The 15,726-nt window shown below is 55.9% G+C and overlaps 1 protein-coding gene across 1 annotated transcript in view; it reads left to right on the forward strand.

Moving 5' to 3' along the window:
- Positions 1–15,279, forward strand: part of DCPS (decapping enzyme, scavenger) — a 32,983-nt gene extending 17,704 nt beyond the window's left edge. Inside the window, exons 3-6 of the mRNA XM_007463623.1 lie at positions 4,441–4,586; positions 10,478–10,591; positions 12,879–12,989; positions 14,876–15,279. Of these exons, the coding sequence (XP_007463685.1) occupies positions 4,441–4,586; positions 10,478–10,591; positions 12,879–12,989; positions 14,876–15,142 (638 nt within the window). The 3' untranslated portion in view covers positions 15,143–15,279. The remainder of the gene's footprint in view (positions 1–4,440; positions 4,587–10,477; positions 10,592–12,878; positions 12,990–14,875) is intronic.
- The last annotated feature ends 447 nt before the right edge of the window (positions 15,280–15,726 follow it).

The raw sequence follows: 15,726 nt of genomic DNA on the forward strand, positions 1-15,726 counted from the left end.
AATTAGTGACAAGTTTATAGAGAAGAAAACAAAAAAGTAAATACTAACTCTGTATACCAAAAATTGTGCTGAAAAGGAAAAATAGTCATAGTGTACTCTTCAGCAGCAGACAGCATTTACATCATCATAATGGTATTGATGTTGAGTACTGATTTATCCAAAATTGTGATCTGGTTGTGTGGTGAGGATGGGGTAGAGAGAGCGTGTGTGCACATGCGTACTCGCGTTCTTTTGGTATAGAGTTGGTAAAAAAGTTAAATCCTTACCTTCCATAATGGGAGGTTAATAAATAATAATAAAACTGAAAAATCAAGGTGGAACAGGTTATAAAAATGTTTGTAATTTGGAACTACGGAAGTACGAAAGCAAGGAAATGGCCGGAAGAGTTGAAAATGGTGCTCAGAAAGGAGCAGAAAACATATAAAAACAAGCTTTGTTTGACTTTTAACCTATGTGCAAACACACCTTAAACTAAAAATAAAAACAAAGTTTGAAGAAGCATGACGGATAGGAAGCCCTTGTAAGGAGTGTCAGGGATGCTCTCAATAGGTTGTGAACATTCTTGAGCTGTTGGTTTTGGAGTTGATCTTTTTAAGAATGCCGGGAGGAGGACAGGGTCAGGAAGTTCCTTGTTGCTTCTCTAGCTACTGGGAGAAGCTTCTGGGCTGGGAGGTTCCAGGTACTTCTCATCCTGGGCAGGTGGCCCCTTAGGTCAACTTGCTAAACTGGGGTTGGCAGAGAGGGCGCCAGGCGGAGGGTGAAGCCAGGTCTGCTGACCTGCGCGGCTGGCACGTGGTGCTGAGGCTGGAGCACAGCGCTGAGCCTCAGCTTCCTCGTGTGTGACATGGGGACCAAAGTCATACCCATCTCACACTGGCTGTGGGGAGTGAGTGGGTACATATGCATGCAGGGCTTAGGACAGTGCCTGGTACCTCCGCTGGCCGTTAGCACCCAGGGTCTAGAGAGTACCAACACCTTTTTATTTAACTTTATATTTCGAAAAAAATTTTCAACCTTACAGAAGGGCTGTAAGAATAGTACAAAGAACTCCCTTAAAAAGCCCTTCACCTCTTGTTAACATTTGGCCACGTTTCCTTTTTCTCTCTCCACATACACATATAATAATATTTTGTTACTATTCGCTCTGTTATTGAAAAGTAAGTTGCAGACGTGGTAGCCCCTCAGTGCTGAGCACGTCAGTGTGTGTCTCCTAGGAACCAGAGTAAAATGATCAATTTTGGGAACTTGCACATTTATACAAAGCCATTATGTGATGTGGGACCATTATTAAATCTTGCCAGGGTTTCAGTACCATCTTGCAAGCAGGAAGTTCCTGCACACCCCCGTCCTGCCCCCGACCAGGATCCAGTCCAGTCCCTAGCGTCCTGTAATCCGGAGCAGTCCCTCAGCCCTAACTTTGACGCTTGGGAAGAGCTGTGAAGCCACTTGTTCCGTAGAGCGTCCCTGGGTTTGGGAGGAGGATGTCGCCTCACAATTGGATGCAGGTTATGCGTTTTGTCGGGCGCACCACGGCACAGCCCAGGAGGCCCAGGGCGTCACTTCATCCCATGAGGAGTGATGTCCACTCCAGTCACTTTGTGTCTGCCTCTGTAATTAATAAGTAATCTCTGAGGAGATGTTTTTGAGGCCCTGAGTGGATGTCCTCTTCCCCAACGTATTTTCACCCGATGGTTTGAGCATTTATCGGGCATTGACTCTTGCCCAGATTCCTCGTGAAGCTCAGTTGCAGGTCATTTGGATAAACACCAGAGTTTGCTTTTGGCTGCCAGTGAGAAACTCAGCATTGGGAAATATATTGACTCTTTTTTTTTTTTTTTAACTTTTTTTTTTGTTGTTGTTGTTGTTGTTGCGGTACGCGGGCCTCTCACTGTTGCGGCCTCTCCCGTTGCGGAGCACAGGCTCCGGACGCGCAGGCTCAGCGGCCATGGCTCACGGGCCCAGCCGCTCCGCGGCATGTGGGATCTTCCCGGACCGGGGCACGAACCTGTGTCCCCTGCATCGACAGGCGGACTCTCAACCACTGCGCCACCAGGGAAGCCCCAGAAAGTGCCTTTTTATTTTTCCCTGCTGCTGGGGGGAGGGCAGGAGGGGCCGGTTCCCAGGGCTCTGCGGCGGGGGCGGTCTCTGGCCAGCCTTGGCAGGCGGCCATGCCCATCGGCCCCGTGGCTTTCCAGTCTGGAGCGGCCAGGGGGCCCCAGGCCGGGAGCCCAGGGCTGCGTGTGCGTTGCCAGCGGGGCCGGGCTCTTCTCTAGGTCCTCCCGGCCCGTCTCCCCACCTGGAGGGAGCGCCTTTCTCCGCCTGCCCCGCCCAGGCGACACAAGGAGAGTAAGAGCCAGCATTGCAGGAGCACTTTTCCATGGGCGTGCAGGTGGGGGGCAGCTTCTAGAGGCTTCCCACCTGCTGCTCACTGGCTTCTCACGTGCCCAAGGTTACACAGCCAGGATTTGAACCCAGGCTGATTGGTGCCAGCATCTCGTCCTTCCCCAGCAGGCTGCACTGCAAGGGCCAAGGTGCTGACATTCCATCTATTTCAGGCAGCCTCCTGTTTCCTGAGAGCTTGGTGTGCTTGACCTTTGATCTCTGGCCTGTGGCCCTGGGCTGTTAGAGGGTGGTGGGAGTGAGAAGTGCCCAGAGGATTGCGAGGAGACTTTTATGCCTCCCATTCCAGGTCAGATCCAGGGATTCCTAGGAAGCGGGGTGATGTTTATTTAGCGCTTATGTGGGTCCAGTTGACACGACTTGTCTAACGATAACAGCGACTCTCTGTAAATTAGATTTTATGAGCACCATAAATAGATGAGGAAGCTGAGACTCAAAGGTTAAATAACACCCAAGGTGGCACAGCCAGGCAGGGGAGAGTCGTATGCCAGCCTGTGTCTCCATGCTGCGCTGCTCTGCTTGCTAGAGCTGACGGGCCAGGGGCCTCTGGTTCTGCCAGGCGTCACGCTCTTGGCATTGCGCCTTTGGACGCCCGCACTCAGCTGCTGGAAGACGATATGGGCCTTCAGGCAGAGGTGGAAAGAGCAGGCTTCAGGGCGGGAAGACCATGGTTCCAGTCCTGTCTCTGCCCCATCCCACAGCATGGTGTCTAATGAGTCTGCAATCCCTGTGAACTCTTTTTACCCACCTGTGAAATGAGCATGAAAATCGCCTATGTCCTCAGACCTAGGTTGGTAGTTCTGGGTATGTAGGCGAGTCTGAGCATTTCCTGGAGTGTCCGATGCCCATGCTGGGCCGCTCCTCTCAGGGACCTCTCTGGGAGAGCACATCTGAATCTAGAGTCAGGGAGGACTTGGGTCCTTTGAGAAACATCCCAACTGATGGTAAGACAACATTTTCCTTCCCTGCTTTTAAGATCTGTGTTGAAGCAGATGTAGCAGATGTTAAGAGAAATAGGAAAAAGGACTTAACCAAAACCGGGTGGCGTTTTACTAGGACCCTAGCCTAGAGTCTCTTTAGGGACACTACCAGGTCTCCTTGTGATGAAAACAGTTGTTCTCAACTGGGGGCAGTTTTATCCCCCAGGGGCACTTGGCAATGTCTGGAGGCGTTTATGGTTGTCTCAAGTGGAGAGAGGGTTTAACTAGCATCCCGGTAGAAACCTGCAATGCTGCTAAACAGCCTGCAATGCACAGGACAGCCCCACAGCAAAGAATTATCTAGGTGGAAATGTTGATGGTGCCAAAGTCAAGACTGGGTAACCCTGGGTTGAAAATAGCCAGTATTTATTATGTGTTAGACATTGTTGTTCACAGGTATTAACTTGCTAATCCTCCCAACCCTGTGACATATGAGCTATTATCACCCTCAGCTGACAGATGGAGAAGCAGGGGCCCAGGGAGGGGGAACACCTGGGCTGGGGCAGGCGTCCCAAGTGAGGAGCAGGCAGAGCCAGGACTCGGACCCTGATGGTCCAGCCCCACAGTCCGCGCCTTCAGCCACTGTTGTGCTGCACTGCTCTGCGTTAAGGAGGCTGCTTGGCTTTTTTTTTTTTGGCCACTCTGCGCAGCATGTGGGATCTTAGTTCCCCGACCAGGGATCGGACCCGTGCTCCCTGCAGTGGAGGCGCGGAGGCTTAAGCACAGAAACGTTTCATTCCTGTGCCTAGAAAATAAGAGGGAACTGCTAGGGTTAAGGGTGATGAGGGACCTAGTGACCCATCAGTGAAAACCGTACATTTTCCAGACCGTACATTTTCCAGATTCCGAGTGTGGTTCAGGTCATGAATTTAATGGCACGAGGCACCTCGTGGGAGTGGGTCGTGGGTGAACATAACTTCTTAGTCTTTGGCTCCCTTCACTGGGGAATCAAAGAGAGACCGGGCCCATCCTTTCCGTGGTGCCTGTCAGGGTCAGAGTGTGGCAGGACTGTGTGGAGAGAGTGGCTGACTGTGGCCCGGGCTGTGTTGTGTCATTGCAGACGTGAAGGCAACCGTGGTTTACCCTGCCACAGAGAAACACCTGCAAAAGTACCTGCACCGGGACCTCCGCCTGGTCCGGGAGACAGGCGACGATTACAAGAACATCACCTTACCGCACCTGGAGTCCCAGAGCCTCAGCATCCAGGTACTGGCCGCCACGGCCTGGGCCAGCCCCACGGGTCAGATTCGGAGTGCTATCCCCACGGCCAGTGTATCTTCTCAAGCATCTGTCGAGGTGGTACCAGGGGCCAGCGCTCTCCCACAGCACAGGCCATGGGACACAGCAGAGAGTACAGCGGCACCCCTGCCTTCATGGAGCTTACCTCCTTGTTCAGGTGTCAGCGCGTGAAGATATAAGTAACCACACAAAACGTGAGACTGTGAGTGCTGTGGAGAAGAATAAGCAGGACAGATGGCATAGACAGCGCTGGGCTGAGGCCGTCGCTGTTTCATAGAGGATAGTCACCTTCATTGATAAAGGAATTGACAGCGGTCTCGGGCACGCCGCCGAGGCACTCGGGGATCTCAGAGCAGTCCAGTTCGTGGAAAGAATTTCTAAGTACTCTGCAGTAGCCTTGATACAGTCTCAGAATGGCTTGCCCTGGCCGGGGGTCTGTGAACGGTAAACATGGGTGCTGGTTAGGCCTTCTCATCCAGACTCTTTATCCCTGGTTTCACCCACAGCAAACCAGCCTCCAGGAGTTGAGTCACAGGGTAGAGACCCCCTTCCCTCGCTCCCCTGCATCCATTGCAGGGGGCAGGCTCGGGGGTTGGTGCAGGGCCTCTTCTCCCAGGGCGATGGCCGTGGGTTGGGAGCATCTTCGAAGTGTCTTCAGCAACTGGGCCAGGTGCGAGGCCATTTCGCTAAGACACCCGACTTCTTGGGTCTGTGCCCAGCGCCAGCCAGAGCCTCTGCCTGGAATTGGTCTCACGTGCATGCTCAGAGATAATGTGATGGATGAGGCGTTCTCCTTAGAGTATCTCTACGTACTCTACCCAAGATTCAGGCTACGGTGGTGTGGGACGTCCTAGTATGGGAAGCTCACAGCCATTTGTCCCGGAGGAGGGAGGGTGTCCTGTGTGTGGGGTCTCGGGAGGTGGATTGTGCCTGGGAGGAGGAAGGACAGGAGGTTGACAGGGCTTGCAGGGGGTCCCCTGGGGAAGACCCAACCCAGCTGTTAGCCGTGGTCCCCCGCACAGTATTTGCACAAGGCTCCTCTAGCTCACAGTGGCTTGATTTTTTCCTTTTTTTAAAGAAGTCCCAGCACTTGTTCTGTCTTCTAAGTAGAAGGGAAATATGTCTCCATCTTCCTAGACTGTGTCTAAGATTGTGGGAGGATGTCCTGGAATGTGTGTTCTGCTGCACTGGTTGCACATATGTGGGATTCAAGAGAGGAAGCCCGTAATACAGCTGGTATGAGTCGTATATATACCTTCTTATAGACCATCATGCAGATCCTCTTGGGAAATAATAACCCCTCTGCTCTACCAACTTCTGCTTGACATGAGCATTCATGTATTCTTTTTTTTTTTTTTTTTTTTGGCCGCACCGCATGGCTTGTGAGATCTTAGTACCCCAACCAGGGATCGAACCCAGGCACACAGCAGTGAAAGCGCCGAGTCCTAACCACTGCACTGCCAGGGAATTTCCCATGCATTCTTTCTCGGCTGTTTCTAGCAAGTTTACAAGCACTCAGCTTAATTGGCAATAGTCATTATATTTATTGAGCATCCCCTATGTACCAGGCCCTGTGCTAGGCTCTGGAGGGTCACCAAGGTAAACACTGATAACGTCCCCACAGTCTTGTAAGGAAGATAGGCATGCAACCTGGTAACTGCAGTATAATGGGATGAGCACTTTGGTGGTCTACACACGTGGTACAGTATCGACACAGAGGGGGAGTGATCAGCCCAGACAGTGGGGGGCTTCACAGGGGAGAGGATCCTCCAGTTGGGTCTTAAAGGACAAAGAGAAGTTTGCCAGCTGGAAGAGGCAGACAGGGCACTCCAGGCAGAGGGCAGAGCAAGTATAGGGGCACAGCGGGCTGGACCCATTTGATGCATTTCGGGAACGGGCAGGAGAAGGCAGGTGGGGGCCACAAAGAGGCTTGTACACTTTGTCCAGGAGACCAGGAGTTCCCACACCTTGCTGCTCATCAGGATGGCCTGGTTAGATTTTTTAAAATACAGAGCACAGGGCCCTCCTCCATATCTACTGAGTCAGAATGGAGCTGGGAGTAGAGCGGGGAAATCTGCATTTAAAAAATCTTCTTGTTCTAATAATCGTCAGATTTGTGGATGATTGCCAAAGCGATGAGCGTCCTGTTAAAGGTTTGAAGCATGTGGGTAACGTGATCAGATTTAAAGAATCATTTGGAAGTTGTGAGAGTAGAAGAAGGAGGAAGACTGAACCGAGGCAGAGGCAGCGGGGAGCTTCCCTTGCGATTAAGGCGTAGACGTGGGTGATTTGGAGCAGTGAGGGAAGGGCCTGGGGTGAGTCCAGGAGTAGCTTGGGAGACGAATGGTACAGAGTCGGATTGTTAGCCAGCACGGGGGCATGGGCAGCAGAGTGGTTTACGTGGAGGACGGTGAGTTAGTTTGGCACTTCTTGGAACTCATGAGGTGACAGAACAGCGACTGTCCTAAGCCCTTTACAGGCATCGTATCTTCACAGCAGGCCTTTGGAGACTGGCTTCAAAGCCAGGCGGTCTGGCCCCAGCGTCTGTGCTCTAAGCCAGCTACCCTATTTGGCTGCTCAAATTTGAGGTGCTTGTAATTTCCCAGTAAAAAAAATGCGGTGGGGTGTCTGGATCTGGAGCCTTGGAGACTGATTTGTGAGTCATCGGATCAGGGCTTCTGCGTCGGCCCAGGGTTTGGACTCTAGTCCTGCTGCCCCAGAGCCTCGCGATCTCATCCTTCATTTCTGAGTCCCAGTTTCCTTGTCTGGAAAATGTGACCGACGGCACCTCCCTCCTGGGGTCCCAGTGGAAGTTGAGAGCCGTGTGCCACATATCATGTGCCTGCTGCCCTTTCCAGCACAGAAAAGGCGCCAGAGCGGTGGCCGCCGTTGCCCACACAGGTGGCCGTTCCAGGCAGGACGGGAGAGTGTGGGGCTGAGATGCAGGCAGGGGAGGGGCGGCTGGAGGAGAGGGGCCAGCAAAAAAGAGCAGGAGGATAGTGAAGAGGTTGCTCGGGGAGAGGGGCTCCTGGGTCAGTTGCCAGTGTCACCGACAGGGAAGAAATCGTGCCAGGTGCGTCCAGAAGCCGCCAGCCACCCCCATGTCGTCTGCGGGGCCGAGGCTCCCGGGCTTGCTTTCCCAGCGTGCCACTCTCCGTTACGTCACCCCTGTGATTCATGTGGACTTTGTTGCCACTCCTCCCTCCCTCATCTGGGCTGAGACATCCTGTGTGTTCAGGCCCCTCCCGGCTCTCCCAGAGGCCTTACCTATGTGGCCTGCAGCCTGAGCTCTGGGGCCGGACTCTGGGTCGGAATGTGTGAACTTGGGTGAACTTCCTTGCACCTGCCTCTTCCTTCCCTGCAATATGGGGACCCCGACAGTGCCCACCTCACGGGCTTGCTGCGCAGGTGGTCCCGTGAGATGCGTTCATCACAGCACACCTTCCCAGCCCTCATGTGCCCTTCCAGCCCCGCACGTGGTCCCCTCAGCGCACCTCCTTTGCTCTCATCCGCTTTCTTTTTTGCCTTCCCACAGTCAGTCTTGTAGCCTCGGGCAAGCCCAGCCTGACCTCCCCTTGGAGCCTTCCCAGCACCTTCCCTGCTCTCAGTTGCCTCCCTGGGCAGGGCTCTGTGCTGGGCACTTTCACACACATTTTCTCACTTACAGTTCGCACCACAACCCTCACTTGGGGGTGTTATTAGCTCCTCTTGAGGAGGGAGAAAACCAAGGCTTAGAGAGATGGAATCACTTTTTTTGTTTTTTTAAAGATGCTAGTTCTTTATGTATTTATTTATTTTGGGCCGCGTTGGGTCTTCGTTGCTGTATGCGGGCTTTTCTCTAGCTGTGGGGAGCGGGGGCCTTCGTTGCGGTGCGTGGGCTTCTTACCGCGGTGGCTTCTCGTTGCGGAGCACGGGCTCTAGGCGTGCAGGCTCAGTAGTTGTGGCTCGCAGGCTCTAGAGCGCAGGCTCAGTAGTTGTGGCTCGCAGGCTCTAGAGCGCAGGCTCAGTAGTTGTGGCGCACGGGCTTAGATGCTCCGAGGCATGTGGCATCTTCCTGGACCAGGGCTTGAACCCGCGTCCCCTGCATTGGCAGGCGGATTCTTAACCACTGCGCCACCAGGGAAGTTCCAGATGAAGTCACTTTGCCCGCGTGCAGCTAGTTAGTGGTGGAAGTGAGAGATGAACCCGGTCTTGTTGGGCTCCAGAGCCCGTTCATTCTCTCCCAGACGACATGTTGCTTTCCAGGCGGAGGCAGAGCTGCTTATCTGTGGGCAAAAGCAGGGCCCCAGGGAGGCTGGGCCACACCAGGGCTCTCCACGCAGGGCCACCATCCCCTCCCTCCCATTTATTTTTGGGAGGTTTCAGGTCAGGATCCGGCTGGCGTTTTTTCTCCAGTAGCGCATTCTTAGAGAGAGTTCCAGTCAGAGAGGACACTCTGATGGGAATGTCCCCCCCAGGACGTTCTCCACCTGCTGGGCTGTGCACCGCTCCGGCCCCAGTGCTGTGCGAGGAAGCCACTGCTGGGCAGCCCCCAGACTCCACCCAACAAGCGGCACTGCCAGGCTCTTCTTGACCATACTGTGACTGGGCTGTGGGTCCTACCAGGGGGTCTGGGAGGTCCAGATCGTCCCAGGCAGGTTTTCTCTGCCTCCTCCCTCTGCATCTCAGACAGTTGCACTTGGCCTCGGCCCTGCTGGCCGACAGCAGAGGATGTGGACTCGGTGGGGCACGGGGGAGGATGTGTGTAGCCCTGGCCCTCACTGACACTGCTGCGCCAGCGTTCCTGGTGGTGGGCAGAGGAGCCCTCCGCTGGCCTGGCCGTGTCAGCGCCCTGGCCTCCCATCCACCCCTTGGGCAGCTTGAGGCCCTTCGTGACTGCGGGGCGGAAGGGGCAGCCGTGTGAGCCCAGCTCCTGCCCTCTCTGTGGCTCTCCAGCAGGGTTCGCTCTCGGATTTCAGGCACAGAGTTCACTGGCCTGGAAGGAAGTCGTGTTGGCAAAGGGCTCTCAGACCTCTGGGGAAGTGGAGAAGAGCCAGGCTGGGGGGTCGGATCCCCGTGAGAACAGGGGCCTTCCTGTCTTAGCCTCCCTGCGGCTGGCTTCTTCAGAGGGGCCCCCAGGACCTTAATGGTAAAGTGATGCCCTTGGGATTCACACAGCGCCCAAGGAAGGGTCCTCTGAAGACTGTTGACAGCAGCTAATCAAAGGGCGTGAGAGAGCTGGCAGCCTGGGGTTGACAGGAAAGGCCTGTGTAACGCCTCTCCACGTGGCTGTTTGTTCTGCTTTGTCATGAAGGGTGCATGTCAGCTGGGTCCCCAGGTGGGGCAGAGGTGCTAACCCCAGCCCTCACAAGAATCCCAGCAGGCTGAGAAACCCAGCACACTAACTTCTAGAACCTGAGCCTTTCCCCACCCTGGTGTGTAGCGGACTTCCTCTGCAGAAGGAACTCCCAGCCTGACTCTCTGCCCGTGGTCCTGAATAAAGTGGGACGGGGCCCGCGCATGGGACGCTTTTCCCGAGTCCCGTGGGCAGTGGAAGGGGGCGGCTGCAGACCAGGCCTGTGAGGCCAGAGCAGAGCACGTGCACAGTGCCGGCCGGGAAGCGCCTGAAGAGCTGGCCCTGTCTGAGTTGCCGTGAGCCCTGTGGGGATGGCTGTAGTGGGAGAGGGGAAGTCCCTTCCGGACCCCCAAGGGTAGCTCCCCGGAACAGGACAGCCCGAGTGTCGGTCCCCTGAGCTTAGTGGCCCTTTCAGACTTGGCTGTCCTTCCTGGGGAGGCCTGAGAGCCTACCTGGCCCACTGTGGGGTGTCTCTCAGGGAAAATGACTGGTCTGTGAACCCTCTCTCTCCCCTTCCTTCCAGTGGGTGTACAATATTCTCGACAGGAAGGCTGAAGCTGACCGGATTGTTTTTGAGAATCCAGATCCCTCTGACGGCTTTGTCCTCATCCCCGACCTCAAGTGGAACCAGCAGCAGGTAAGGGATTTCGAGCTGGGCCTCTCTGGTCTGAGTGCCCTGCTCCAGGCTGCTGGGCCTCCTTAATCCTGCCCTTCCTCCTCATGCTGCTCGCTCTCTCTAAGCAGATTATAATTAACCAACAGGGGAGGCCTGAGTTCTCTGCAGTGGGAGCATCTAAAACAAATGTTTACACTTTACTGGGCCAGTTAAAGCCCCTTTCTGGCTCACCTCCCACCCTGGGGGTGAGGATGGGGCAGTGTTTGCATCCATGACCTCGCGGGCTGTTCCTTTACCAGCCAAGCTGGGGAGCTGCACCCTCACTTCCAGGAGCACCTGGAGCCCTGAGGTGGACGGTTCACCCTCTCCCCGCGCCCTGCATACCGGCAGATCCAGGCAGGCCCACGGTCTGCAACACTGGCCGGCAGATAGTAGGGTGACCGACCCGAGGAGTCCCCTGCACTACCCGAGCCACAGAGGAGGCCTTCGGTGGCCCAGGGCCACCCCACTCCTCCAAGCCTCTCAGCTCTGCTGCCTGGCCCCCTAGCGGCCCTCCGCCCTGACCTTCTTGAGAGCAGCTTTCCCGGGAGCCGTCTTCACTCACACCGCCCCTCCTGTCCTTTGCAGCCTCTGTCCGCCTTCTCTCCTCCTTCCTCACCTCACACTGTGAGGCCCGTCACCAGTTTCTCTGGGCCGGGGCCCTTTGGCTGCCTGCAGGAAATCCAGGGTCACGTCTGATCCCAAAGAATGGGTTTGTTTTCCTTCCCTCGCCCATCCCGTGAGCTGATACCCAGCACAGCCTTCATGCTTCATTCTATGCCAGTGGAGCAGAGAGGTGTGATTTAATGTCATGTTTGGGATTCATCAGCAGATGTCATCTAAAATAAATGCTACTGTTATTTGGAAGTCCTGTGACAGTGACACGTGGAACAGCTGAAGACACCCGCAGACATGTGCACACACTCCAAGTTCAAGCAGTTTTATTTCCTACTTGTCCTTGGGCCCCTGGCTAGTGCGAGAGTCCTGGACACAGGCCATGAGAAGGAAGAGTCCAGAAGGGACTTGTAGGCAAAACGGAGGCCTGGGTGGGCACAGCTTAGCCATCTGCTGGGAGCTTCCCACTGGGCTCATCTGTAGCAGGTCTGGGGCAGAAAGTCTGGATTCTTAGGGCCCTGGAAGAGAAGAATGTGTATGGCATGGAGAGACTGTTGGCATGAAGAGGCACAGTTGGACATCCGGCACCATATGGAAAATGTCATTCTAAGTTTTTAAGTTGGGGCCCTTGGGGATTTGGTTGGGTGACTCATGGTCCCCAAATTATCTCATTGAGGAATCTAGCAGCTCAGATTGCAGGGCTGAGGGCTGCTGGATTCTCTCCATGCCTTGGCCCTTGGAGCCCTGGTGTCTGGGGCTTGCCTCGCACGAGGATGTGAAACTGGCCAAGGCCAGGGTTTGGGTAAGCAGAGACGGCTGGGAGGGTTTCCTGGGCAGGAGGAAGAGTCCGTTTGCTCTTCTCTGGCTCAAGACCTTGTTGGCCTTGGGTCTCAGTACTGTTGTGAGCTCCAGGTCTTCAGCCAGGCAGTGTTCAGGACGGATGGCAGGAAGGGCCGTCTGTGAGCCCTGTGAGATGGGGGAAGGGAGGCGAGGGTGAAGCCGTGGTGGAGCTCACTGCCCCACTGGCCTGAGGCTCGCTTCCCGCCTTCACATGCCTCGTCACGTGCCTCACCTGCCTCTGATTCCAGGCACATGGAGTTGTTTCCTCTCCCACTTAGATGCCCTAGACTTTCTTGCCTCTGGGCCTTTGCTTTCCTTTACCTCAATGCCCTTCCTCCAAACCCTACGTCTTCTTCAAGACCCGGGTGCCCTGCCTTCTCTTCTAGGAGGCCTCTCGGGATCACCCTAGCTGGTCTGGCCTCCTCCTGCACTCTTATCACCTTATGTCTTACAGCAGTTACTTCTGTACACGCGCTTAGACCATAAGAGTTGTTCTTGGCATTTTCTTGAACCTCCTTCCCGCCGCTCATTCCCCATCAGCTGTGAGTATGTAAATACTCTCATATGGTATTTTTTAGCAGGAAGAATAAACAGAAGCTCTGTCCCTTAGACTGTCCCACTCACCCTGGCCACGAGGACGCCCACGTTGCCTGGGGATTGGTCCTGCCACGGGGTCCCTGGGATTGGCTGTGGCTGACACTGCAGGCTTTGGGGTGTGGGTGCTTCCTGGTTTCTGGGCGGAATTCCGGGATTGGCAGCCTCCCCGGCCGTGTCCCCTGCTGAGCCCGGTTTACCCCTGCCTGTCTCCGCACAGCTCGATGATCTGTACCTGATTGCCATCTGCCACCGCCGGGACATCAAGTCGCTTCGGGACCTCACCCCAGAGCACCTGCCACTGCTCAGGAACATCCTCCAGGAGGGGCAGGTGAGCTGCCGGGGCCGAATCCATGCCGGAGCCCAGGGGAGTTACACTCCAGTTCCATTGCGTTCCTGGGCCCCTTTCCTCACCCCTCCCAGAAGTCCGTCTCGTGAAAAGGGCTCCTCTCTGAATGCCCGTGCAGCGGCCCGTGAAGGCTTTTAGGGGGCCTCACGAGGCCCCTGTTCCTGGTCCTGCCCTGCCCTCTAGCTCTACTCCTAAGCCCCGTGCCTCACCCGACACGGGCTTCCTCAGCTCGGGTTCCCGCTTTTGCTCCCTGCCTGTGTTCTGCAGGTCACGTCTGGGATGCCCTCCCATCCCAGGGTTACCTGCCCCGCTCACGACAGCCACATCACGCCAGACGTGTTTCTCGGGTAGATGGTGCACGACCTGACGTGTGTCTGTGCCCCCTCATCTACCCTGAGGGAAGAGACTGAATCCTCTAGCACCTGGCATTCTGGGATACTTTCTCTCTGGGAGACTTGCTGAATCGAATGAAATTACAGGGTTGCTAAAAGGAGCCCTGGGGGCGAGGGGAGATGGGGGAAGAGAGTCTCGAGTCTTGGGTCCCGGTCCTGGTTCTGACACTTTGACCTTAGCCTACCGGATGACCTCAGGCGGGTCACTTGACGTCTCTGGGCCTCGGTGTCTGGAGGGGGTCCTTCTTCCTCCTGATTCCATTATTCTGCCGGCTTGGTCTCAGCCTGAGGCATCGGAAGATGCGGCCTCCGAGGCAGGCGGCCTGCCGTCACCAGGGTGCCCAGCGGGGGAGAGGCTCCCGCCCAGGTCAGGTTCAACGAGAGCTGCTCTGGAGGCTCTGCTGCAGACCTGAGGGAGGGGCTGTGCTTGGGGCCACTCTCCCTTCACCTGCGGCCCCGCCCCCTCCTGTGCCGACTGCCTTCTGCCCCGCCTGCCCACGTCACCATCCCCCTGGCTGCCTTTCTCTTTTCCCAGTAACTCGTTTCTCTGCTGAAACAGCCTGTGGATGCAGAGCCCCTGGGAGATGCTGGGCCAGCACTTGCGCCTGCCCTGGCAGTTCCGGCAGCACCTCCCAGGGAGGCCAGCCCTCCAGGAAGCCCTTTGGGTTCCCTGGTCCTGGTGTCACCCTGCTGCCGAGATCCCTGGGGGAGCGCCCAATGCAGAATAGAATACAATTCCAGGGTGTATTCTGAGCACGCTGAGGCCCTGTCTTTTTCTCTTCACCCCTGCAGCCTCAGGGATTTGCCTACAGTGGAAATTAAGTCTCCTCTTAATTCCGAGCCTTGGAGGCTCCTGAAGGGGGTGTGGTAGAAAAAGCTCTACCCCTGAGCAAGGTCGGGGGCAGGCAAAGGGCGCCAGGGACGAAGGCGAGGCCTTCCTCTTCCACCAGGAGTCCTGCAAGAATTTGATGATCCTATTATGACTCCCTGGTCTGTCCAGGGCAGCCCTGCTCGCGTCCCCTCCCCTATCCTTTCTCTGCCCACCAAGCCCTTAGCTCTGCCGCAGCCCAGCTCCACTCTGTTCCATGCTGAAAGGGAGAACAAGGCCTCTTCCCACCTACTTGATGATATGAGTCTGGTAAATCATCCAGGGCAGGGTAGTCCCCACAGTCTTGGAAACCTGGGCCTGTCCTTAGCACCGGGACTCCCTAGAGGCCCAGTGGCAACTGTGAGGAAGCAGGTGTTTTACCAGGTTGGAGCGGGGAAGCCTGATCGAGGCCACCGTCCCCATCCTTGGGAGAAAGAGCCTCCGCTTTGCTGCTGTCACCTGCACTTGCTGACTCCCAAGAATGGAAGACAGGGATCCGAAGCCAACAGCGGGCGGAGAGGCTGGTCGGGGCCGTGGGCAGGAGGGGGTTCTGCCGCCGGTGTGTGGGCAGCACGGTGAGCCTCCCCGCCCCTCCCCTTTCTTGCCAGGAAGCCATCCTGCAGCGCTACCAGGTGGCGGGAGACCGCCTTCGCGTGTACCTGCACTACCTGCCCTCCTACTACCACCTGCACGTGCACTTCACTGCCCTGGGCTTCGAGGCCCCTGGTGCAGGCGTGGAGCGGGCCCACCTGCTGGCGGAGGTGATCGAGAACCTGGAGCGGGACCCCGAGCACTACGGCCGCCGCACGCTCACCTTTGCCCTCAGAGCTGATGACCCCCTCCTCGCGCTCTTGCAGGAGGCCCAGAGAAGCTGAGTCAGAGAAGAGCACTGATGTGTATGGGGGTGGGGGGGAAGGGCAACCAGATTTTTAGCACCAAGTGAATTTTTTCTTTTTTAATATATTTTCTACTGGCTTCTTTCCAGCACGAGAATAAACTATCGGTCTCATTCGGTGTGGACCCACGGTGTGGCCTGCTGGGGAAGCGGAGTGGGCAGAACCTAGGGGGAAGGTCTTAAGAAAGGGGTGAGTGTCTGGGGGGCAGCCCCAGCTGGCCCCGAGGGCTTGGGGCTTTCTGTGGGCCCCCGTGCACCCGTCCTGGCTGACTTCACGTCCAGAATCCAACTGAGCCTCCCTGCTTTCACTCCTTCCCGCTCTGCCACCACGGGGCCCTCTGCCTTCTTCCCACTTACTGTAGCTCCACGTGTCTGGGAGTTCCCCCAAAAAACCAAGTACAAAATCTTCCTGGAAGTAAATCTATAGAGTCTTTTTGACAGTACCTCCTCTTTCTCTCCCCAGCATTGAGGGCACACTTCCCATGTGTGAGCCAATCCTGTTGATAAACTCTTGTTGACAAGGATGGAGCATGGCCGCTCCTGGAAGTGGGAGGGTCTTAATAA

The sequence above is a fragment of the Lipotes vexillifer genome, unplaced genomic scaffold (genome assembly GCF_000442215.2).
Source record: "Lipotes vexillifer unplaced genomic scaffold, Lipotes_vexillifer_v1.1 scaffold442, whole genome shotgun sequence".
In the NCBI taxonomy this organism is placed as follows: Eukaryota; Metazoa; Chordata; class Mammalia; order Artiodactyla; family Lipotidae; genus Lipotes; species Lipotes vexillifer.